The 27,386-nt window shown below is 38.6% G+C and overlaps 1 protein-coding gene across 1 annotated transcript; it reads left to right on the top strand.

Annotated features, from left to right (window-relative positions):
• The first annotated feature begins 212 nt into the window (after positions 1-212).
• On the top strand, positions 213-26,629 carry LOC126814208 (uncharacterized). Its single transcript, XM_050539218.2, has 5 exons — positions 213-347; positions 5,543-6,390; positions 17,577-17,669; positions 18,780-22,595; positions 23,237-26,629. The coding sequence occupies exons 4-5, from the start codon at positions 20,232-20,234 to the stop codon at positions 23,336-23,338; spliced, it is 2,466 nt and encodes an 821-aa protein (XP_050395175.1). The 5' UTR covers positions 213-347; positions 5,543-6,390; positions 17,577-17,669; positions 18,780-20,231; the 3' UTR covers positions 23,339-26,629.
• Positions 26,630-27,386: the final 757 nt, after the last annotated feature.

The raw sequence follows: 27,386 nt of genomic DNA, 5'->3' as shown, positions 1-27,386 counted from the left end.
TCGCAACCTGTGACAAAAGAGATAACCCCAAACTTTGTGATCGAGAATAAATTAACAAAATAATTATAAAAAGACTTGATTAAACGGACGTTAAATGTGCATGACTGTATTGTGAGAGAACTGTCAATCATATGACGTCATTTGTTTGAAGTTTTAGCGACAATAAAGAAGCATGTTAAAATGAGAGTTGTGTTTGAGCCACGTGAGTTGTTGTTTGTAGCATGTAAAATGGACGGAGTTTAAAATTGAAACATGTCGTGGTGTACAGGACAGTTTGATTACAGTGTCTTTATTGGATTTATTTAAATAACACGACGATCGTTTCTTCTGTTGTTTCACTCTAGAAGGTAGTTATTATATTTTATCTCATGCCCTTGCTATATATGTATTAAACATGAAACATGACGTATATTTGTATTGAGTGCAAGTTAACATGTTGACTTACTAACCAGACTAGACAGCACGTCCACAGACAAAAACAAACACCACGTCTTAAATTTGATTTAAGTTTTTTAAAAAAAGTGTTGACTTTAACCCTACAGAAATGGCAATCAGTTCTGAAAAGAAAGATGCAAATGTCACTAATGAATTAACACATAAAATTCACCCGAGGTAGAGAAAGTGTGTGTGTGTGTGTGTGTGTGGGGGGGGGGGTGGGGGGTGGGGGGGGGGTCAGAGAGCGGGAGGGGGAGAAGAAACATGCCTGGATCTTAAGTCTATTCGTGTGTCTATTCGTAATCCTAATCCTATCCTAATCCGGAGAACAAAGGGGCAACAGACTGATTATATACATGCGTGGATCTTAAGTTAATCAATGTGTCCCATGTATAGTGAGAGAAGGAGAGGGATATGCATTAACAATATTTTGTATTTAACATAAATATTAAGCTTATTCATGCTTTAAGCCCATTTTGGATGTGTTAAAGGCTCAATACCACTCTTGTTGTAACTGAATAATATGTCCCAATCTTTATTCTGGTCAACAAATTGTACTATTTTAGAATATTTCAATTAATTGATGATACAAATTTCATCTTAACACACCTTATTTAAAAATTTTGAAAAATTCAACATAATGGTTTGAAACGTCTAACGTAACTATTATAACACTTTAATTATCTTTGGTACGTGTAATACTCAGTCGATGACAAGTCATTCATTAGTTATATGTTGGTATTATCAGGGGAACCCATGAGGTTATGCATATATAAAGACAACATTCGCGGTGTTTAGTTCATATTGAACGGTTACACGTTTTTTCTTGTTTATTATACTCATTCGTCAAGTCAAACCATGAATTAGTTATATGTTGGAATATTCAGGGGAACCGACGAGGTTAGGCATGTATAAAGACAGCATTCGTGCGTTTTAGCCCATTTTGAACTATTACACTATAATTAGTTATCGTTTATCATACTCATTCGTCAAATCAAGCCATGAATTAGTTATATGTTGCTCTTATCAGGAAAACCCACGAGGTTGTACTCGGTTATCAAGTCACGTATTAGTTGTAAATACCGTTATGTAATGTGATATATACAATTGCTTTACCCCGATCTAGGCAATATATGAATAGTGCATTATGTTTATTTGCATTTTAAAACATGTCGTGAAGTCAACGTCAAAGATAAAACTTGATGTATGGGTTCTTAGTATGTCCCGTGTAGACATATTGACAGTCTGCTTATTTATGTATCCTGGATATTGTAGTTAAAGCTGCACTATGTAAAATTTAAATAAAGAGCTGGCCATTAGTTCTATAATAGTTCAAAAATAGATAACGAAAAATTAATAAATTGAAAATTTCATTGAAATTACTTTATTCTAAGCGAAGTTATGACTCTTTGAAGATGTAGCGTAGAATGTTTATTATCGCATCCACGGTACACGACAATCGAGACTAAGTCCCGATTATTTTTAAATCTAGCGTATGTTCTATTCCATGTAAATCACGACCATCCGATGGTCTAGAGAGTTTATTATAGGCATGTCGTGTGCACACGTCATGTCCAAATAATAGTTTAAATAATATTTGAAGCCATAATAAAGACTTGCAATAGACAGATTTAGTTCTTACACAATGCATCTTTAAAATAAGAAAATAGAAAATACAGGACAATAATATACAAAAAAATATACAAAAATATACAACACCAGGACTATCGCACACAGGGCTATAATACACCAGTTTGAGCACAATATACAGCATCAGCCACAGCAGACAGCGTCATTTGCTCGAGCACACAGGGCTATAATATATAACATTAGTCACAGCAGACAGGGCTATAATACACATCATTTGCTCGAACACGGGGTGCTATAAAACACAGCATCAGGGCAATAATACGTGGTGGGGTGGGGTGGGTGGGGGGGCTAATGGTCTACAGTGTCACGCTTCGACCTTTAGCTGGCCGACCACCTCTGGCTTGCGGTTGTGGTTTCGATCCCTGGTGGGAGCGTGTGTGGCCTCTCACCCTCGTGGGTTTACTCCGGGTACTCCGGTTTCCTCCCTCCTCTCACAGGTACGACACATGCACGTGCGCTAAAATAATACACATGAGAATAAGACAACTTGTCTGCAATATCACTTTCGGTGGAAGTAGACGTTAAACACTTAAGTACAACAACAAACAATAATACGTATTTATGCTCATCTTATAAATCGCTTAAATTTACAAAACGTCTTAAAATACGATTTCGACAGATATTGGGTGGATTAACGAAGTTCCTTGTCACCTACAAGCCTAGGATAAAACCACACCACTTGACTAAATGGCAGATCAGGTGCTATCTAAACCTTATCCGTTATGAATTTAAAAAAAAAATGACTGAACCCTTTAATTGATCATGTAATTGAGTCATTTTAATAAATAAAAAAATCTATAATGACCTAAATTCTGCCAATATATTTATAATGTACACTGTTGTAATACACAGTGGCAGTGGTACACCACTCAGATCCCCCCCACCCTCCCTCCCAACCTCCACACCTCTCCCATTTTTAAAAAAAAATGCCCCACCCTCTTTCCTGTATTTATCATAAGAGTTAAGTGATTTTAATGAAGAATCTATAATGACCTAAATTCTACAAATATATTTATAATATACGCTGTTGTAATACACAGTGGTATATACATGTAGTACATAGATAATATAATAATATTATTATTTTACCTGTTTAGACATGATCTAATCTATACATCAATACAACACAATACCTGGATTACTACATAGGTAAATCATACAGCTCACCTTATACATACCTTAAATCAATATACTATATTAGTTCAGTGTGTGTCGACTTGGGTGTTACTGTCATTTAAGTATAAAAATACTCTAAAATATCATACGGATTGTAATTTCTAGCCAAGGTAAGTTATTTAATATACTGGTCATTGTCCATGACTTCATAGCCTTGTTGTGATGACGTGTATAAAATGCATACCTTAAATCGATATACTATAGTTGTTTGCGTTGATCGGTGTGTTACTGTGTTCTTAGTATAAAATAATATACAATATCATACCAGTTGTAAGCTTTGATTAAGGTAAGTGATTTAAAAATTTAGACGACTTGATAGTCTGATGTTTGTTACGGTGATGTGTATATAATAATAGTTAATCTCTTGTCTTTATAGTCAATGACATAGTAGCTTATATATCGACCTATCTCTTTGTATCACAAAGTCCCATGCTGAAATGTTTATACATGATTCCCTGAGTTGGTCGAGAAGACCAGTGGATATATTTCAACCCCAGATATCTCGCCTGCGAAAAAGGTGGCACCTACGGTGCTGATAAAGACCGTTTGTCTAGATATTCGGCTGGTACGACAAACATAGGTCCCATGTACAGATTGTTAGTGCACGTACATGTATAAGATCAAATGGCTGTTTTCCAGGCAATATCTCCCAATCTTATCTCAATCGACAGAAATAAAATTACCGTGTGTTAGTCTGGAAATGACCCAAATGAAATGTAGACAGGACGTTAAACCCTATTACATTATATTATATTTGCTGAGTGTAAACATCACAGAAGCTTGCAATATTCTCTTATAATGCTCCCACTGATTAAAACCCCTACGCGCAAGCGATTTATTGAAATAAAATCAAACCATATGTTAGTCCCAAATTGACCTTGTTCGTGTCGAGTGGACGTTAAATCCACCACATGGTTTCTTTTTATAAATTGCTACATTAAGCCTATGTGGTTGATTAATATTAGCGTTGTTCAAAGCAGGTAGGCCGTACTCATGGCATAGCTATTTCATTGGTCAATCAATATGAAATAGTTGACCTATGACTATGTATAACCAGTGTTATTGTGACTAAGTATGTTGGATTTGGAAGCCGCGCCGAGATCCCTGATTCGACCCCACAAATTCCACGAGATTTTCGGGCGTGGCCTCGCCTTGCCAGTGGCGGAGGACGGATCTTCTGGCATGGATTATTGTAGTGGAACCATTTCTAGGATTATTGATAAATGAAATGATGTTTAACGCCCTACTGTTCTGCTCCGACTGGGTTAATGAAGACGGGACATTTTGACCGGACTGCGGCGCTACAGCCTACTCTTAAATCAAATTCCAACTGCCAATGTGTACACCTCGATTTTCGTCCAATCCGAACAAGTAGGAAACTACGCGGCGATGAACCTTCTCGGCGAACACCGGGAACGAACCTGCGACCTCCAGGCTAGGGAGCCAGCGTTTTGATAAGAAGTGTAGCGTCAGGATTAGTGTAAGACTATATAAGGATTAGTAGTAGTAGTATACAAGTATTATATAGATTAGTTTAGTATATACACAACGCCTAGTTATATAGATATGTAGGTATGTATGTGTATAACACCCCACCTGTAGTGATGTCAATATGTATCTTTATCTATATAACACAATAACATAACTAGGTTGTTGATAGATCTTATATTATTATTTATACCCCGTTTCCTTTTAATTTCCTTTCTATTTCTTACTTTGAGAATTCGGTGGCCGAGTGGTCTAATGGACTGCAGTTTACATTATAGGGCCTGTCACCGAGTCAAGTGGTGTGGTTTCGATCCCAAGATTGTACGTGACAAGGAGTAGGATCACTTGCCTGAGCTCGTGGTTTTTCTCCGTGTGCTCTCGTGTTCCCCGTCTGGTAGTTATTGAAATAACATTGTACCATAATATGTTATCCCCAAAATGATCCAGCTTGTGCCGACTGGATGTTACTGCGCCCCCCCCCCCCTCCTGCCCCCGCCATTTAATCATATTGATCAACCAGTGTCAAACATATACCGTGACTCAAATATGCAGATATGCTACATTTGGACTATCGACTCTAACCATGCCCCCCACCCCACCACCCCACGAAGATAGAGACAAATTCCTGTTTCACCATATGGCTGTGTTGCTTTTAGTAGCGCTGTTACTTTGGAAAACAGTATCTTTTCACTAACTTAAACCTACAGTTGTATTGAGTGGACGCTAAACCAGTTGAATTGTGCAAGAAGAATTCATGTCATTAACTGAATTGTTTTTTTATTCGATATTTCAGGTTGAAAACTGAACTGACGACTCGTAGAATATTGAATTAACTATCCGATAAATGGTGATTGACCTCCTATGAAATTGACTGAAAAGCCATAAAATAGTAAACAAACAGCTGTGAAATAATAAATAGAATACTGAATAAATGTATGCAAAAGACTGAATCAACTTGTGTAAAATACTGAATCAACTCAAGTCAAATACTGAATCATCTCAAGTCAAATACTGAGTGAAATACTTGATTAACAGGCAGCTGAATATTTATTTCACTACAAAAAGTGAGTTCACTTCTATAGAATATTAAATGGAATACTTTCAGAGAATACTGAATTAACTATACACTGAATACTGAGTGCAATTCTGTGGAATACTAAATAAAAATCTGTGAAATACTGAATAAAAACGGCAGTATGTGGAATAAAAACTAATTATTTGTAATGAAAGTAAATATTTGTGAAATTTAAGCGAGAAATCTAATAAAATATATTTATTACGTGCATCTACGAACCACAAAGGAACTGTCTGTAATAACATAGCGAACTCAACTGTATGTGAAATACCATAATATACCTAACTGTATGTGAAATACCATAATATATATACCGAGCTGTGTATTAGTATTGGTATACGTAATACCGGAAATAAATCTGTGAGAAATATGATCCAACTGTGAAATACACAACAGATACGTGAAATAACAAAGTTTTTATGTTGTGTAAGAAAGGGGACGAAATAAACAGAAAATGTTATAATCTTTAGAAAGGGTTTGGTGTGGAATTTCAGGAGATTTATATAATACTCAACACTAGTCATTGATCCGGTCACAGATTTTGTACCTAGTTTTCTAACACAAAGGTAAGATATCATTTATTTTATTTATACTTCCAGAACACTGGTAAATAAATGTGTTGAAATTAACATAATTGGCGTGATATGTTCAATGTCATAGATAGTTCCGAAAGAAATGTGTTAAAATATTAACGTACTATACATACATTTTACCCCATGGGGAGATGGAGTGAAAGTGGTGAGATTGGGTTGGACGAGAATAGTATTGTAGAGGATATCTTTCAGATTGCAGTGTATTTTAGAATAATCGGCAAATAATGATTTTGAGATCATGCACAATAGGATGTAGTCTTACCAAGATGCATAATATTCTAACCGGTATTAAAATTGATCAACGTAAATTCCACGTTAATTTCTACTGGTTGCAGATCGCCACCTTTCCTTTTTTTTTTCGGGGCCGCGGTGACTCAGTGAGTAAGACGTTGGCTCGCTAGCCCGGAGGTCCCTTGTTTGATCCCTACGTTGGCCGAGAAAGTTCATCGGCGTGGTCCCCGCTTGTCATTACTGTAGGACAGAGGGTCTAGCAAGAAACAACGTACAGTCGTTCGGGTGGGACGAAAAACAGGGGTCCCGTGTAACCATTGGCGTGCACGTAAAAGAACCCTTGATAGTTGAAATTCATAGCGCACTGCATAGCGCATGTCCGTCGTCTTTAGTGCAGAACAGTAGGATGTTAAATCAATTTCTTTTCATTTCTGGAGAAGAGGGGGGGGGGGGGGTAACGCGTGCGCGTTGTATCAGAAGGTCTGTCATTAAGTCAGGTGACGTGGTTTCTATTCCCCGCTTGTACATGACAAGGTGTAGTGTCCCCCGCTTTCTCTCCTACTAAAAACCCGTGCGTGCAAGCGAATTATTGAAATAAAATTGAACCAAATGTTAATCCTGCAATGACCTAGTTTGTATCGAGTGGACGCCCCCCTCCCCTCTCTTTCTCTCTCTCTCTCTCTCTCTCTCTCATTTCATTTCTTATCTTCCCACGATCTACCGTACTTTCAAAACCCTAAATAACCTCTTCAAAGGACATAAATCTCTGTAGTGTAATTATATATTTACACATAATATGTAGGTATAGCTTTCAATCAATTTCAATGTCAATCATTTCAACCTGATTTATCAGCGTGTGAAGATATTAAAGGGAAATTGAGCAGAGGTTGTGAAATCAAGCGTGAAAACGGATTTTGATTTTTTTTTTACGGCTTATTATATCTATTAGAGTTTTCTGAAATTTGCAGAAATTGTTAAATTATATGGGAAAACTAAATTTGAATTTTATCACAGATTATGAAGAACCATTGCAATGATTTCAAGTAGCTGGTCGTCGTTTGTCATTTTTGGATATGATCTAATTTTTCAGTGCTTACTTATATTTAGTTAATATAAAAATCAAAAAAAAAAAAAAAAATCAGAATATATACGGCAAATATTTGTTAGATAATCTCTTGACCTCGATTTTAGCGACGGTGATATCTCACTTGGTTTTATCAATCAGATATAAAATGTTCATCTCCTGAAATAAATAACATTCAATCAAATAAACGACGCCCCTTCCCCTTTGATTTTTAAATGTGGGTGATCTTCATATTTACATTTTTGGTACAATATCTAATTTTTCACGGCTTTTCAGATCCGAAATCAGAGAGAGAAATGGGGTTTAACGTCCACTCGACACGAACTAGGTCATTTCGGGACTAACATATGGTTCAATTTTATTTCCATAATCCCGCTTTAGCAGTGGGAGCAAACCGGAGGTCCCGGAGAAAACCCACGAAGTTGGACAGGCGACCCGACTCCTTGTCACGTACAACGGGGGAATCAAAACCACGCCAGTTGACTCAATGACAGACTTTATGATACAGCGCGCACGTGCTAACCATTTAGCCATCCAACCCACCGATCCGAAATCATGTAATAGATCAAATCAAATTTCATGAAACCGACACAAATTGTTTTGATCCAAATCCACGCCCCCCCCCCCCCCCACCGTTTTAATTTTGATTCTAATTAATAACAAATTTACGTGTAAAACAGTGTTATATATTTTCATTAACATTTTACAGCCTTCTACTTATATCTGTTTATTATATTTATAATGACAATTTGATTGGATTTTTATTGACTTTTTACATAGTGACCTTATCTCTAAGTTTAATAGTTAATGTTGAACATATTTATATAAACCTAGTATAACAATGGTGTCATATAAACATATATATACAAAGCACCTGTTGTACATATATATTGTTAAACACAGGTCATTGTTCAAATACCTACCATATTCAATATAGTTTATATATATATAAGTTGAATACGTACAATCTGAGCATTGATTTGTACGCGCGAATACGTGTATTTTATAGTGATTTGTTGTATGCCGGTGTTATGAAATCAAATAGCACGGTGCTGACGGGACATTAAATAAAATCCATTTTGTTTTTGTGTAAGTACAATATGTTTTGAACAATATACCATCCATTTTTTTTTTTCTGGCACTGTTTATTCGGACACTGTTTATTCCATCAATATTTACATAAATGAAATGAAATGAAATGAAATGGGGTTTAACGTCCTACTGTTCTACTCCTAACCTGGGCTAATGAAGACGGGCATACGCCATACAGTGTGCTATGAGGGAAATTTTGCCCGGGCAGCGGCACTACGGCCTACTCTTATATCGAATTCCAACTGCCAAGGGATCTTTTACGTGCACGCCAATGTGTACACGGGACCTCGGTTTTTCGTCCCATCCGAACGACTAGACAGCTTTCCTTGTCAGCCCCTCCGTCCTGCATCACTGACAAGGGAGAACCACGCCGGAAAATCTGGATGAACTTTCTCGGCCAAAGCAGGGATCGAACACCCGACCTCCAGGCTAGCGAGCTAGCGTCTTACCCACTTAGCCACGTGATCCCCCTATTTACATAAATATAAAGATATAAAATATAATTATGGAATCTGTAAATTGTACAGATTCATCTCCCCTAAGACATTATTAATTTACAGAAATAGAAACACATTGTTTAAGATTAGAATCATAAATTATATAAAGGTGTAAATTACAAAGCAACAAGCTAATATCTAAGAATTTAATCAAAATATTATCTCCGATATATCGTAATTTAGTTCAATACACGTTTTGATATACAGAAGGTAATGTGGGTAGCACATTGATTCAGTAGTAATCGAAGGGTATGCGAATCTTGTCAGCCCCCCCCCCCCCGTCCTGCACCACTGTCAAGGGGAAACCACGTCGGAAAATTCCGATAAACTTTCTCGGCCAATGTAGGGATCGAACACGCGACCTCCAGGCTAGCGAGGCAGCGTCCTACCCACTGAGTCACCCCGCCCCCCACACCCAATGGGAAATCAAAGACATCCATCGTGCGACAGACAGTATTCCATTCGTAACATTACTTATTGTATACCCCTAACCTCAACTTTCAGCATAATTTAACCCTTCCAAGTTCCACAGAGAATTGGGGGTGGGGGTCGAATGGTTAGCACGTGCGCGCTGTGGTGTATCATACGGTCTGTCATTGAGTCAACTGGCGGGGTTTCGATTCCCCGGTTGTACGTGACAAGGAGTAGGCTCGCCTGTCCAACCTCGTAGGTTTTCTCCGGGTCCTCCGTTTTCCTCAAACTGCTAAAGACCCCTACGCGCAAGCGAATTATTGAAATAAAATTGAACCACGTGTTAGTCCCGAAATGACCTAGTTTGTGTCGAGTGGACGTTCAGGCATCAGCTAACATTCTTAGAGAAAACAAGATGCACGAAATCAATGGAAAGTAATGGGAAATTCAGAACTTAGTTTTGATTAATCGAATTGAATACGGTTTATATCAAAAAGCTTTATTATAAGACTATACCATTCGGTGTTCATACCGTTTATCAGAATGCCCAAAGGTTTTAATCTGTAGTCTTATACATTGGGTTCTATACCATTTTTCCAATGTCGAACCAGCTTGCTTCTTATAATAACTTTTTATGTTTTATGAAAGTGTCTGTGAATTGAACAAATGGATGTCATCTCCCAATTTTTAAAAAACAAATGAAATTTAATAGGATTTACTTTTCTGCCCGCACCAACTGGAATAATAGGTGATTGTAAATTTTATATTAAGTGTACAAAACTCTATTTGGTTTGGAAAACCCTTTCGGATTGTTTCAGTATCCTGTTTATTTAATTTATGTGATAGTTACCTCTTCTTCTTCTTCTTCATCTTCTCCTCCTCCTCCGCCTCCTCCTCCTTCTTCTTCTTCTTCTTCCGTGAGCTCAGCGGGTAAGGCGTTTTCTCGCTAACTTCTTCTTCTTCTTCTTCCGTAAGCTCAGTGGGTATGGCGCTGTCTTGCTAACTAGGGGCTTTCGGATTCACTTCCGGTGTTGGCCGAGAAAGATCCTTGGGATTGTCCGGTGCGGTTTCCCCATGTCAGTGGTGCAGGACCACAGGCCTGGCAAGGACTGTGTCTAGTCTTTCGGGTGGGACGAAAAACCGACGTCCCATGTACACATTGGCGTGTACGTAAAATATTCCTTCAACAATGGAGATCCTAATATTTGACCTCGACAGTCGAGATGATTAATATAAAACCATTGATTGAAAAATATGTTCAAACTACCGCAATACACTGTAACTGTATTTCGTGGTTATTGTTGGGGGGGGGGGTCCACAATCATTTACCGAAGTTTGTATAGGCGGGCGACATTTTGGCAAGTGCTAGTTAATTACGAACTGTCACTGCATGTAACCGCCTTACTAGTCAAACATTCTACTGGGCCAATCTAATTAACATTAGGTTACAATGTCCTTTCCTGTTTTGCTGATTTTCAAGCTAGATTGTAACACCACCTTCTATTAAAGTACGCGTAGAAAGGCTTCTTCTTGGCCCACCTCGGTATTCGAACGCGGAATATTCTACCCGAGAGTCAAGTGTCCTTACTACCAAAATCAAGCAATAGGACATATTTTTCAAACTCGTCTCTCAAGGGTGACACATAGATGTAGTCGTTGAGATATAACGAAAAGGCGGGACCCATCCTTGTACATATTAGCCCAGTTGGAGCAGAACAGTAGGACGTTAAACCCCATTTCATTTGTACATATTGATCTCTTGCGTGACATGGAGTACGGTCGCCTGTCCAACCTCGGCGGTTTTCTCTGGGTCCTCCGGTTTCCTCCCACTGCTAAAGACCCCTACGCGCAAGCGAATTGTTGAAATAAAAATTGAACCATATGTAAGTCCCGAAAGACCTAGTTTGTGTCGAGTGGACGTTAAACCCCATCTCTCTCTCTCTCTCTCTCTCTCTCTCTCTCATAATCTCTTCGTAGTTGAAATTAAAAGGAGAGTATGTCGAAATGCCACTGGCTGGAGACAATTCTCCCCCTCTATATCTGGCCTTTAATAGGTTTTTGGTGGATCTCTAATTCTTGATTAAGATTTTATCAATTCGTGCGCTCTATATGTTACTGTATTTCGTAATAAAAACGAAACGTCTTTCAGTAATAAATAGTAATTACATTCCATAGAATTTTGTCCGATGTGTCTCTAATACTTGATATAGTTTTGATCAATTTGGTCCAACCACTCATTCGCTCTCTCTATATTAGTTACCATATATCGTGATGTAATTAAATAACAAGACCAGTGTTAATATGAACGAATCAGCTGGTATTAATTATTTATATCACATTATCTAACTTACATACATGTATATCTTAATTAACAAGTATGTCTATCATTACACCACGTGTGGAGAGATAGAAAGGGCGAAATTAATAGGGTTTAACATCCACTCGTCACAAACTTACATGTTAATATTATATATGTAAACATGTATGTATCTTAATTAACAAGTGTGTCTATCATAACACGCCGTGTGAGAGAGAAATTGGGTTTAACGTCCATTCATCATTTATAATGTATAACATCCTACACAGAGATAACTGGCTAATTTAAGAATATATCTATGGAGACAGACCACCATTAAATGTCATCATCTCGGTACCCAGTTCGTCTATCTAGAGCAATCCTCTCTCTGTCTTTCTTCTCCTCTTTCACATGCCCATTTTTGTTGATTTGTTGGTCTATAATGGACGAAGAGGGTTTGAATTAACATTTTGGTAAATATTCATGATTTTGAGGCGGAAGGATAACAGAGGTATCAGGTTGGCTACGGTGATATGTACGGCAACTAGTTACATGTTTTCAGTATGCTTCTTCAAGTTTGTGTATCTCAAAATTTTGGTGGTCAACGTCATACAAATTTTAGTGCAAAGACATGACCATTTGTTCCTCTGTCTGTAGTGAAAAGCTTTCAGCCCAACGAAAATTAGGGGAAAAGTTGGAGGTGGGCAAAGAGGCCAGAATTAACATTGAAGTCAATGGGGGAAAATAATGGTGGTCTGCTTCCCTATGTCCAGAATGGACGCCATATTGAACAATTAGTGTGCTATTTTATTCTAATCCGTTTCATACAAACAAAAATATCTAAAAAAAAACATTTTCAATTGAATAGAAATATACTTCTAAAAAATATGGAAGTATAGTTAGTGTTTTCTAATAAAATCATCAAATAGAAATCAGAATGTCTGTCAACTGGCTTAGTGTCTTTTCTCAAGTCAGTTTAAGTTTTGTTGTGATATGTATCTTTTATCTTAATTTGCAGTCATAGAGAGATCTGATTATACCGGGACTAACATAACGTGATTGCGTGTAGGATGTTTTTAGCAGTGGAGATGAAACCGAAGGACTGGGTGAGAACACTCGATATTAGGCAATTGTCCTAACTCCTTGTCACCGTCAAGTCTGGGAACAAAACCAAGGCCACTTGACTCATTGACAGACAGAATAAATGGTTTGGTTGTCGAATTTATGTTATGTAGAAATGAATGGCTGCCTGTGTCTGGTCGTGTATGCGATAGTATTAGAGAAATGAGTTGAAAAATGACCCTTTGTATAATCGTTAAGGTTGATTCGATGACGATGTAACCAGAGCTTGATTTACACCCTGTCGACCCAATGGGGGTTGGATAGCTGAATGGTTAGCATGCGCGCGCTGTATCATAAAGTCTGTCATTGAGTCAACTGGCGTGGTTTCGAATCCCCGGTTGTACGTGGCAAGGAGTAGGGTCGCCTGTCCAACCGCGTGGGATTTCTCCGGGTCCCCCGGTTTCCTCCCACTGCTAAAGACCCCTACGCGCAAGCGAATCATTGAAATAAAATTAAACCATATGTTAGTCCCGAAATGACCTAGTTTGTGTCGAGTGGACGTTAAACCCCATTTCTCTCTCTCTCTCTCTCTCTCTCTGTCGACCCAAGGCATGTCAGATTCGGGGGCACCGTAAATTATATAACATGAAAAGAAATGGGGTTTAACGCCCTACTGTTCTGCTCCTATACTGGGCTAATGGAGATGAACATACACCATTTAGTGTGCTAAGACAGAAATTTTGCCCGGACAGCGGCACTACATCCTACTCTTATATCGAATTCCAACTGTCAGGGGTTTTTTAAAGTGCATTTTAACGTGGACGCGGGCATCGGTTTATCGTCCCTTGCAAGGCCCGCGCCCTATACCACTGATAAGGGAAATCCCTCTGACCTTTATCATCGGTCGACACATATATCGAACACGGGACTTCCAGGTTAGCGAGCCAACGTCTAACTTACTGAGCCACCGCGGCTCACTGACAAGTTTGATTTCAAGGAGCACGTGTGATTTTGTTTATCGACTGTAAGAATAACTTTGACAATATTTTGCAGTTTGTAATATAGAAGACAAAGTGATATAGAATAATAATTCAGATTTTATAATTACAAATTTTATATAATAAAGGAAATCCAGTGGATTGTCTCCTTATACAAGTAACAGTGTGGAACAGTACAATTTATTAATGTCGAGGCAAAGCTTAATGTCTCTATATTTAACACTGCTAGCAAATACTGCTTTAATTAATATGTATACGACGGTTCGATTCCCTACGTGACATTAATAATACTTTATTGTTGTCTATCAGGGTTTAGAAACGTGATGTCGCTATGTTATTTATTCCAATGTCAAATCGATGTTCATTCAATGTCCGCCATCTTCAAGTTATTATATACAGGAGTGCATATCTATGGTAGACATAGTGCCTCAGTTGGTAATAATGGCGCTAGCTAGTAAACTTGGACGTACCTTATTCGCTCCCGGTGTTGGCAGAGAAAGTTACGTGGGATTTACCGGCGTGCTTCCTCCCCTTGTCAGTGCTGCAGGAAGTAGATCTGGCCAAACAAACGAGTCCGGTTGTTCGGTAGGCAAAACACCCGACGTCCCACGTACACGTTGACGTACATGTAAAATAACATGTAGGCGAACTGTATGGCGGATCCCTGTCTTCATTGAAATTGTTTGGCGAACTGCATGGCCGATCTCTGTCTGCATTGGCCTTAAAGGCTCAATACCACTCTTGTTGTAACTGAATAATATGTCCCAATCTTTATTCTAGTCAATTGTACTATTTTACAATATTCCAATTAATTGATCATACAAATTTCATCTTAACACACCTAATTTATAAAATTGGAAAAATTCAACTAAATGATTTGAAAAGCCTAACGTAGACCTTTTCAAATGTGACTTGGATTTAAAGATATTTTCGAACCCTCTGGACAAGTAAAAAAGGATGTAATGGATAATTTACACAACAGGTAGGACACATAAACATCTAATACCTAGAATAAGGGTATTATTTATTTTCTGGAGCTGTCAAGCCAGCAAGAGTGTTTTTGTCCCTTTGATTGGCTATCTGTATGGCTGATCTCAGACTTCATTGGCCTTGTTTGGCGCAGAAACGTGGGAAGATAAACCCACATTTTATTTCATTTCCAAACCATTAGTAGATGGCGTCATAGGATATGTTTAATCGCTCTAGGACGGACAATATAACTTCAAATTTAAGGGGTCAACTTGATTGACAGATTTTTTATTTACATTTAAGCTTATAGTACATGATTCGTTGGATGAATTAATAATAGTATTGCTACTGTGTGGATTTGGCTTAAGTCTATTGAATAGCTCGTAATCAACAGATTAATGAGATTTAGATGGATTAGTATAAGTAGTAATCTAAGATCACCCTCGCGTTTAATTAATACACTTATAAGTGCATGTATTAATATAACCGTGACCACACCCCAGGGAGTGGTAACAAGTGAAATGAAATGGGGTTTAACGTCCTACTGGAGTGGTAACAGGTGAATATGAGGTAATAACACTGGCTAACACCCACCCCCACAGAAATTTTACGATTTTAAGTCTGGGTCCAAGCACACAGCTGTGAAGAGTTTTAACGGACGCTGCCACCGAGGGTGATATAGCAGACCTGTTTCCACTGTTTGTAGTATATTTTGTACACGGTGAACAGTCCATTTGCTGATTACACTATTACCTATAGGACTTCGAATTTTGTCTAATGGTTTGGATTGTTCGTACTTGGTTTTATTTTATTTATAGCAGACAAATGTTTCTTAAGAAAGGGTCAATCGTATTGGGAGGCTAGCCCAACACGGTAGGACAACGTGGGGATGAAAAAATAAATTCATAGCAACCTCATCTTGCCTAGTAAGATACAGTGTCTAATGGGACCTTTCAATGTCATTCTCACCCCAATCTTCTGTGAACAAGCTACCTAATTAGGATGGTGGCCAGCAGGTGCGGACTTACCTTGGACACCTAGGGTGTACTGATCCTTGATATTATAAAATGAGCAACATGGGGTGGAGGTACAAAAGCCCTATAGATATATCGTTAAACACACACACACAAAGTACAAAGATATTTGGTGGTGTGTATGAGTAGCATATCCGATCTAAAGAGGGTTGTGCCCAGACTTACAGTAAAACTATTGTAATGTTGTTCGTAGGTGTTTAGGACCGGCTTCCACGAGGTTGAGAATGCGACAACATCTCAAAACGATACACGCTCACACCAGATATCGAAACCACTATCGTAAGACAGAGATGCCCGGCTAGCTGGTGCTCGAAGCGCAAGACTCAGACCACTAGGCCACCCAACCTAACCCCTTACGGTGATGTTATACAATATGTAACTTAATCAGTTATATCCACTGGTAGCAGGTGACTGGCACGTGACTTTAATCCGACACGTTTAATCAAAATTAGTAGGAGCTCGATCCACAGGGAAGGTGATTGCCACCTGCCATTTTGTCAGTTTGATATCTTTATCTGCGATATCAGTTTGTGGGAAGGGACACTCAATTTACTAATTGCCTTAGTTTGTTTTTACCACGTGGTACTGGCACCACGTGCCTTCTATTCAACACATTCTCTATTCTATTCTTCTCTTGGTCGCAATTGGACAAAGCTCATTGGAAACCACGGCCGGGGTCGTTCTAAACAGATTCGAACTTGTTTTTGGTAAAATTAATTCTCTCCCGGCATCAAATCATGTCGCATATATGGTAATTTCGAATTTTCCTTGAATTAATTTGTTGTCTTTGCTCGCAGACTCAAAAGTTATTTTGGCAGTTGAGGTTTCTAATAGAAAGCATACCCTATAACGCGGTTAAACGTCTCATACACCATGATGTATGTAGTTAATGCTGTCGTATGCACGGTAAGTACGAGTTTCTCCTCTAGCTCTATAAAGGAGCCACGGTGGTTCAGTGAGTAAAGGCTCTGTCCCGTGTTCGATCGTTAGGATGGAACGAAAAACAGAGGTCTCTTGTGCAAGTGTGTATACTCATTAGAGAGAACTCATGACAGGTTGAATTCAGTTAGCACACTTTATGTATATTTTCATTAGCCCAGTAGGTGTAGAAAAGTAGGACGCCAAACCCCATTTCATTCATTCAATCTAGCTCTACAATCACGTAAAATGCCACATCTTTTACTTGCAAACACGAAAGTTATTTTTACACCCGAATTTAATTGCACGTAGGAATATTAACCTGTGACCTTTCACTTTCGAGGGCCATTTCACATTATTTGCTTTCTCTAGAAACATCATTAAATGTTACTGTCTGTAGAGTATTTGTATCTGAGTTTCGAAAGGAATTACATTTTTGTGTTAATCGAGGTTTAATACGTGACAGAGACTTTAACAATCCAATATCCTGGTGTGGGCCAGTACTTCATTATTTGAGTTTCTTAAATCCTTAATAGTTATCCAAAATATTTAAAATATTTTTTTCAGGTAGTGCTAAGGATCTGAAGTTATCCTGAAGAGAAGATAAACCAAATGGTGCCATAAATAGAGATATAGTATGATACCTTATACTTGCTAATGGTAAACAATTCTAGTTGTTAATTTGTGGGGAGCCACGGTGGCTAGGTGGGTAAGACGCTGGCTCGCTAGACTGGAGGTCTCGGGTGTTCGATCCCTGCATTAGCCGAGAAAGTTCATTGGGATTTTCCGACGTGATTTCCCCTTGTCAGTGGTGCAGAACGGAGGGCCTGACAAGGACAGTTGTCTAGTCCTTCGGATGACACGAAAAACTGAGGTCCCGTGTATACATTGGAATGCACTAAAAGATCCGTTGGCAGTTGGAATTCTATATAGGAGTAGGCGATAGTGACGCTGCCCGGGCAAAATTTCCCCCATAGCACACTATATGGCGTATGCCCATCTTCATTAGCCCAGTATAGGAGCAGAACAGTGGGGTGCTAAACCCCATTTCATTTCATGTTATTTTGTGTGGAGATCTGGTAAGAATTATCTCATATCCATGTCACGAGGCCCCATGTACAATTGTCGGTTGCTATACCTGCAACGTGAATTTCAAGGGCTAATGGTCGAACTTGACTACTTGAGATCATAACGGCTGCTATAAATATGCATGTCGTGGGTTAGATCCGATGCTTGTATTTGATTAGAAAAATTAGGACTGGCTGCCAAACCTCACGGTTTAATTACTCTGTGGCCCGCTTCCTACCACTGATAAAGACCACTGCGTGCAAGAGAATCAGGGAGCCGCAGTGACTCATTGAGGAACACACTGGCTCGCTAATCAGGAGCACTCGGATTCGCTCGCGGTGTTGACTGAGAAAGCATCGCGAAATTTTCCGGCGTTGTGCCCCCTTGTCAGTGTCTCTACTCGTTCTGATGCGACGAAAAACCAAGGTCACGTGTAGACATTGGCAATATCTCCTTTGGTCCTGCACACATCATAAATAAATTGAAAATCACGATATGTTAGTCCCAAAATAGCCTAAAAATGGTGTTATTTGTCCTTTAACACCAAATTCCTTTCCATGTAATATTTATATTCATATAGATATATATATATTTTGTGTTATTAAAAACATATTTCATAACATAGTACTACATATAAAGCGATTGTGTATGTTCAAGAATTTAAATCATTATTTTAATTAAAACTCGATTCTGTTTTTTCAGGTGGAAGGGGATCATCTAGAATTAGTCACTTGACGAAAACTGCGATTCTTTGAAGTCATATATAACATGCTTATAAATTTCTAACGGTAAATTCTGTCAAGTCGCGGCTTTGTCAACGGTGAATAAAGAAAAACCCTATTGACGAAATGTGAAAGCGATTTATCAGAGCGTATACTAATCAATAGTGCTGCTCCCTTGACAGTGCAAGGGTCTTGTTTAAAGTGGGTAATCAAGTAAAACCGTTGTATTTGTTTATTGAGAGAGAGGCATTAATGTCAACACCACACTTGATTGGTAGAATACAAGTACTCATCATTAGAATTCAATAAACCTGAGCACTTGCTTGGGTCGTTTTATAATGTATGTGTGAAAATTCAAGCCTGGGAGTTTATTATTGAAAATAATATCGGTGTGAATAGCCTCAAAGATCGTATCTAAACGATATATCCCGTTTTGAACTATTTGATTTCGTGAAAACATTCTGATAAACATAGCTATGTAGTTGATGGAAAATGTGATTAAACATTGGACGACAATATTGTGAATTACTCGATACTGCTAAAAACAGATAGACGGAGGATCGTCAGTATATAAAAACAGACTGTTTTACCCCGATATACATATCAATGTAGTTAATGACTCTATCGTGCATTACTCGTACTGATAAACATAAACTATTTTAATAATTTGATTCGAAACATTGAGTGATTAATGTGCAATAGAGTGGACACTGTGATATATTATATTTTGATTTTGTGAAAGATATGACCGAATCCAGGACGACAATATTGTGCATTACTAGGTTCAGCTATATAAACACACTGGTTTAATCATTTCATTCGGGACATTGAGTGAATAATGAACATGATTGAGTAACATGTTGGACTATGTGATCAGATTATCTGGAAAAATGTTATTGTGAATTACTAGGGTGAAGATAAACGTATAAATATTGGGCGAACATTGGGCGAATGAACATTACGATATTATTATCACGCGAAAATTTGATCATTTGGATATTGTAAGTGGATATTGCATATATTGTAACGTGGATATTGCATATAGTGTAACGTGGATATTGCGTAGTGTAACGTGGATATTGCAAAGTGTAACGTGGATATCTCTTATGATAGGAAATTATTGATTTAAGATTCTGTCTGGGAGAAGACAGAGTAACAAATTAATTTTTCTGTTAATCAAACGATCGTCTTGCAAATTATTTGAATTTGAACATTGGAGTTAAGCATGCCAGCTTTCATGAAATATAATAGGGGCCATCATTATTTTCGTACTTAGTATAATCTAGTGTGTGTAGAAAAATCGATTCAGTGTTGTTTTTGTTTAAAATAAATTGTGGATTTGTTGGACACGTTATGTGGGCGTATTGTGTAATTTCACTTCGATGTGTAGTTTTTTAAAGTGACTGATTCTGCTCTGAACGCCACATCAATCATGACGGATCACCAGTATTATAATGGCGGGGGTTACGTCACAAAATCCAATACAATGAACAAAAGTTCCTCTGCTGCCTTAAGCAGAGACAATATTCACCAAGCTCCATACCGACGAATGGAACCTAAACATTTGCAGCCCCCGCCACGGCGCGTTGGACCAGGTCATCGTCAAGACCAACCCGATCTTATCAAGGATTATAGAGAGGTGAATAAAATGTCGGGTGAACAACATGGTTACCGTCCACACGCTTCCTTAGATACGACGGATCACCATGGTTATGTATCTCAGTCTGCTTTAGATTCGGCTCGGAAGAGTCAAGGAACTAATACTAAAGCTCCAAAGCGAGAGTTTCAAATCTACGCAAATGCTGATGTTAAAAAGGGAGAGTTCATCCATGATTCTTCAGGTTATCAACAAAGAAGTTTCAATGGGACTGCCGGCGTTGAACCCCAAAGATCAAGAGAATCAGAACGAACGTCTCAAACTCCTCGTCCACATTCCCGAGGATTGGCAATGAATGGCTCAACCCTGGAGGTCATCAATATGAACTATAATTCTATTCAGCAACAACTGGAAAGAAATCTTCTCCCAAAAAATCGACCATCCTCCAGGATGAGGTCTGAAGAAGCTCCAAACCAACCTCTAACTTCTGCAAATCATAAAGTTACAGAAAGGTCTACCATTTCGTCTGGTCGTAAAACACCATTGGATCAAAACACAAGATCATCATCGGAAGACTCAAATCGTCCTGTTACAAGAATGACGCAAGCTGAAATTATACGAAATCGGAATTTAGCGGCTGCTGGTCGTAAGACTCCGATTGAACCTCCACATCTTAGGAAACACACATCCGAAGATTCTTCGAACAGACCGACAGGCTACCAACAGTTTACACAAGATAAAGTATCCCCAATATTGTCGTCATCCCATAGAAATTCTAATGAATCTTCAAGACAGTCTGAGGATACATCATCCAGAGGTCGAATTCCGCCGCATGAGAGAACGAGTCGCCTCACTAAAGAAAATTTGGAGCAGCTTCGAAAGCCAAGACAGGAAAGCCGGTCGATAGATCAACAAAATGATACAGGTGTTATATCGCAAGTTAACCCTGGTGTTCGTCAACAGCCAATGGGTGCTGAAGCTGTTCCTCGCCCGGCTACTAGCATGGGGTTTGACAGAGCTGCCCCTCGCAGGCCACCAATAAGCAACGAAGCTAGAAACCTTGCTGTCCGAGAAAAGCTGCAGCATTTACAACGTAGAAAATCGGCAGGAACAAGCCCAGATGTGGGTAAAAGGGAATTTGCTACAACACCGACGCGAGATACACAAACAGAGAGTAGAACTCAACGGCACAGACTTAGCTCCAGTGGCCAGGAGAGACGAAAAAGCTACACAACATCAACACCAGCAAAAGGTCGTATGCAACCAGAACGACCATCATCGCGAGGATCGATTTTATCGAGATCAACAGATGACCGTTCATCTAGAGCCTTAACGGATTCTACAAACTTTTCTGATTCTCACAGAACCGCCACTAGGTTAAAAGACGTTGTGGGAAATAGTAAAGATGCTGCTGGACTCTCATTCAAAGAACGATCACTCATGCGATGGCAGGAGATAGACAAGCTGGTATGCAAATCTTCCAATCATGGCCCAGAAGAAATGACCAATAATAATGGTGTAATTTTACGGACTGACTATCCATTCTTCACAGAATTCTCTAAAAAGAGCCATTGTATATCTAGCTCTTTGGATTCTCTCAACCAAGAAACGTCGAAACACCTCGCTGAGCATCAAACAGATAGTGCATGGTTAAACGGTGGTGGTACACGTAAACACGCCTTGTTAGCCATAGGAAATGATAACGACTCGGATTTTCAGGGAACACCCCAACTTTCGTCCCCTGTTGACTTTGATCCAGAAAACACGAATTATCGGTCTAGTTCTAATGAGGATTTAGATTTGGAAGTGCGGAACCTTCTAGGTGAATCGCCAAATCAAGTTGATCCGATAGAAATGGCACTTTATCAGAAGATGATTGACGCCAAGATTCACGAGAAAATGACACTGCTAAGAGATCGCAGATTTGTGTTAGAAAGAAAAGACAATGATTTAAAATTCAAACGTGAAAAATTGCAGCGTCGGATGCAGCAAATGTTATCAAAAACGACAGCAGTGTTAAATAAATCAATCGAGTTGGATAAGTCCCGCTCTCTGAAGGAAATGGAATTCCAGGAGCAGACGAAATCCGTGGGTAACCCGGAAGAACTGTCTGTTATTCACGCGCTGTCATCTACAATCCGTCCTGATACCAGGTCATTAAATACTGGTAATCGTGCCCACAACTCTAGACCACAGCACGTGAGTGACACAATTTGAATACTCATTCTACCTTTTCCGGTGTCGTCCGAGAAAGTTCATTGGGCGTTTCCTAACGTGGGTTATCCTTGTCATTGGTGCAGGACAGAGCCACTGACAATGTCCAGCGTCTATTCGTTCGTATTGGATAAATATCCGTTGTCATCCGTGTACACGTTGGTTTGAACGTTTAAGAACCATTGACAACGGAATTTGAAATACGAGTCGCCCGGTCAAAACTGCCCCCATTGCACACTGCATGACATATGCTCGTCGGTTCATTTCTCTATCTAGCTCAGAAATTCGAATATGATTTTTCTGTACTTTAGACTGTAAGGTCAGTCACTGATTCAAGTGGCCTTTCAATCCTAAGCGTGTGCATGACAAGAAGGATCGCCCAATCCTTTTGGAATTTGTACAACGGTTGCTGTTTAAAACGACTAGGCCCCAGGTCACCAATCACCATTGGTTCCCCGTTCTCTTTAATATATTAGTTCTCATCACTTTTGTCGAGAAAGAGTAAGGGAGACAATATTGAGGAGAATCAATGGTGGTCTGACTCCATGTCAGCAATAGGCATCCGTTTCATCCAAAAAGCAATCTGACCGATACCTGATCAGTTGTGTTTTTTTTTCTATTTTTAGACCATGGAGAGAAAACCTCGACACCAAGGTTATAGATCTGAACCACCAGTGTATGGTGGTGCACAGTCTTCCAGTCATCATGAAAAGGAAGAATATGTGTAGTTCTACATCGGTTCTTACAAAAAGGACTCGATTGTCAACTGTTAAGTGAATTCATTACGGTTAAGAAGTAATGTAGACTATGGCGTGTTTATCGTTTAATATCACTGGCACGAGAATAGTGACTCAGTTATCCAGTGATATGCATGAGCCAAATGTTACTCCGTTATCAAGTGATGTTTTTCTTTTTCAGTTCAACATATATCGAGGCACCCACGCATTTCAAACACTTTATCGTTCGATCGTTCTTTCATTGGTTCGTTGGGGCTTAACGCCCGCTTCCACTTCGTCCAGATTTTTATGGTAAGGACTAGGAAACAGCCATAAGTTGGAACTGACCAATCAATCACAATTGACTATGAATAGAAGGAAGGCTTTGTCATCATAGAACAAAATGAGAGGCCTTAACTGTTGTCCAAGTTGGAATGTTGGTACAATATATCTAACCCCCATCTTCATTAGCACCGATGGATAAGAATGTAGGACGTTAAACACCATTTCATTTCATTTTTCCAACACATGGCGCTACTATTTGACAAATTCGTAAATCACGTGTTTAAAGACAAGAGCACGTAACTCCAAGTAATCAAAACGGAAATAGATAATTAGTGGATTGCTATAGATATTCATATTCTCTAGGACTAATAAGGCACGGTGTGAGATGTATGTGCTAGATAAATGATGTTAGATGTATTCGAAGTGGAGACAATTTAGGCTGGTGCAAGGGAGACAACAACAACAACAAAGCGTGAACTATAGCTTCTCTAAATACATACATAAATAAGACACGGTGTGAGATGTATGTGCTAGATAAATGATGTTAGATGTATTCGAAGTGGAGACAATTTAGGCTGGTGCAAGGGAGACAACAACAACAAAGCGTGAACTATAGCTTATCTAAATACACACTGTTTAACCGGCATTTAGTAATTGAACATATTAAATTAAACACGCGAGTTTTCATCGGAGCTACACTTCTTCAACGATTCTCTTGTCGTTTTTAAGCACAATACTGATACAGTCACAGGGAATGAAATATATGCTACGTACAATCAAAACATAAGTGAAAACACTTTATTAAATACACCCTAATACATTAATTTCGAACAATTGAAATAACACATTTAATCTGTTTTCTTTATGGTTGCTTCCACATGATGTGATTGAGATGAGTGTATCCGCATTTTTGTTTAGCCAAATCACGATTACAGTCATGGATCACTCGGGCGATGCTATCAAGTAGGCTTGCCATGCAATTTAGCTGACGTCAATTGCAGAATTAAACCGTATTTTACCAGATTGAGTTACGACTAATGAACTATCAAGTGTGATAAATAATGACGTATTTAATAAATATACATTAGTGGTTTATCTGTAAAATGAACTTTTTCTATGTGAAATCTTTCACCATAGCAACCGTAATGCATTTACATTGTACTTCCTGACGTCAAGTGTGATAAATAATGACGTATTTAATAAATATACATTAGTGGTTTATCTGTAAAATGAACCTTTTTCTATGTGAAATCTTTCACCATAGCAACCGTAATGCATTTACATTGTACTTCCTGACGTCATGGTGGACAATCCACATCCGGTTGAGAATTGTTTGTTCCGGCAGATGATTAGTTGATTAGTTATATTATTTTAGTGGTTTATATACGAAATGAACTTGTTTATATTAAATCTTTCACCATAGGAACAGTAATGTAATAACATTCATCGTCCTGTCGTAATGGTTGACAATCAGGCGGAGATACAAATCTAAATATCGCTGCAAATGCATGTATCCGTGGTCCCAAAAAGAACTATATTAAACGAAATTCGAACATAAAATAAATCACATTATTGCTTATTCTGTAGAAGTAACTTAAAATATAATTCAGTGCTTACTATATCTATTTGATTCTGATCACCATTCATTAGCTTAGAAGTAACCTAACGTGGCCATCCTTTATTAGCCTAGACGTAACGTAACGTAGTCTGGTCATTTAATATTCGCCTAGAGGTAACGTAACGTGGTCATCTAATATTAGCATAGACGTAACGTGGTCAGCTAGTAGAGACTTTTGGCAAGCGTAAATTTCTGGTCCGTATCGCGTATCCGTATGGATTTTGCGTATGACGTCATCGATGTGTGTATATTTCTCATACGTGATACGACACACGGATACGGCAGCACGTATCGAACAGCTTTTATACGGAAAGGTCCGTATAACATTGTCGTGTCCTTTTACCGTCTTTTTTGCTACTTTTAGACGCTGAAATGTTGTATCGTAGTGTTTTTATGAATCTTTGTGTATTCTAGAACATGAAGGTGTATATTTGATGTGATTTTAACCATGATGGTTGAACTACGTGCTAAATTTAGGGAGGCGGAACCTTGTAAATCTGTAAATGATTTTATTCTGTGGTAAAGGGGGATAAACTTTCTGAAATGTTACATTAGTGAAACCAAAAATTGCAGTCGAGTCGAAGTCGAAGATTTTAAATAAGATTCGACATTAATTTTTTTTAATAGCTCGGCTCTAATAGGCACTTGACTAGTACTGATGGTGATCTTGTAGATATCTGCCATCATGCTGTAATAGAACTAAGCTCAGCTGATCGACGCACACGTACGCGACACGAAAATCTGCCAAAACTCTTAAACTACAATGACGCAACGTATCACGTATACGATACGGATACGTGATACGGATGGGACAATTCCGCTTGCCAAAAGTCTTTAGTATTAGCCCAGACGTAACATAATGTCATATATTATTAGCATTAAAATACAGATGTGACGTCAGCCTTTAATGTTGGCGTACCATTATTTCAAATAATCGTACGGGCAACTTGCCAATCCTACATTATTTATACTATTGAAATATTAGACTCGCGTTACGTATTTCACTGTAAAAGCACGTGCGGAGTGTCTGGATTTTAAGTTGTTTAATGGTCTCGAGCTTAAGACATTGCCTGTTACAATATATTACTTAATGTCTCGCTCTCGACCATTAAACAATACATACGTAAGGTAATGTCATCTAACATTACCCTAGACGTAACGTAACGTGGTCATTTATTATTAGCCTAGATGTAACGTAAAACAACAATCGTTGTTTACTATGTGTATCTGATTATGTTCATCTAATGTTAGTCCCTTATTGTTGATCAATCAAAATAATATCAATAATCCATTTGTTTTATTCCGTCCAGATGTATATGTCTCTGTATTTCCATTCATTCAATGTGTTTTTGTGAATTGATGAATTGTTGATAATAGGAAAATAAATGATACAATATTTACATTGGGCTATATTTATATGGGCATTACAACTCGAATGTCAATACATGGTGATGAGTAAGACGATGGCTCGTTAGCCTGGAGGTCGCGTGTTCGATCCCACCATTGGCCGATAAAGTTCATCGTGATTTTCCGACGTGGTTTCTCCTTGTCAGTGGTGCAGGACTGATAGTTCAAGCCCTAATGTAAATCCGTCGGCTTTTCGGGTAAAAATCGTGGAACAAGCTTTATTTTGTAGATTTTCATGTTTAATGACAAAAAACCAATGTTGACATTTTTATACGCCCACATTTTCATGTGGACGTATATTGTCGTCGCCCCTGTCCGCCCGTCCGTCCGTCCATAATTGTTTGTGAACAGTCTACAGGTCACGATTTTTATCCGATTTCAATTAAACTTGAAATATAGGTTTATCACCCTAAGATCTCGGTTCCTGAATTATGGCCCTTGATTGTAGGAAAAATCACTTTCGTTTTAGCTTGTTCTCTATCGATCTCTCGAAAATGTGGGCGTATCCTGCCTGGCAGTCGCTGGTTTTCTGAGTAGGTCTTCATAGGGTATTATCTGAGGGCAGCCATTTTTCGATAATATTGCAACTTATTTTTTTTTTATTGTTTCCCGCCTTTCGAAGAAAGCAGGGGACTATTAAAATGGGTTCGTCCGTCTGTCCGTCTGTCTGTCCGTCACACTTTTTGGGACACAATAACCCTCTTTCTAATTGAGCTAGAATGCGCAAACTTGGTGTATTTGTTTATTAGG

This window comes from Patella vulgata, chromosome 1, assembly GCF_932274485.2.
Source record: "Patella vulgata chromosome 1, xgPatVulg1.2, whole genome shotgun sequence".
Taxonomy (NCBI): Eukaryota; Metazoa; Mollusca; class Gastropoda; family Patellidae; genus Patella; species Patella vulgata.
The sequence above is the reverse complement of the archived record's forward strand: the minus strand, read 5'-3'. Positions and strand labels throughout refer to the sequence as shown.

Coding starts and splice junctions, on each gene's coding strand:
- LOC126814208 (XM_050539218.2), top strand. CDS start 20,232: ATGACGGATCACCAGTATTATAATGGCGGGGGTTACGTCACAAAATCC. Junction 22,596..23,236: donor ACAACTCTAGACCACAGCAC/GTGAGTGACACA, acceptor TTCTATTTTTAG/ACCATGGAGAGAAAACCTCG.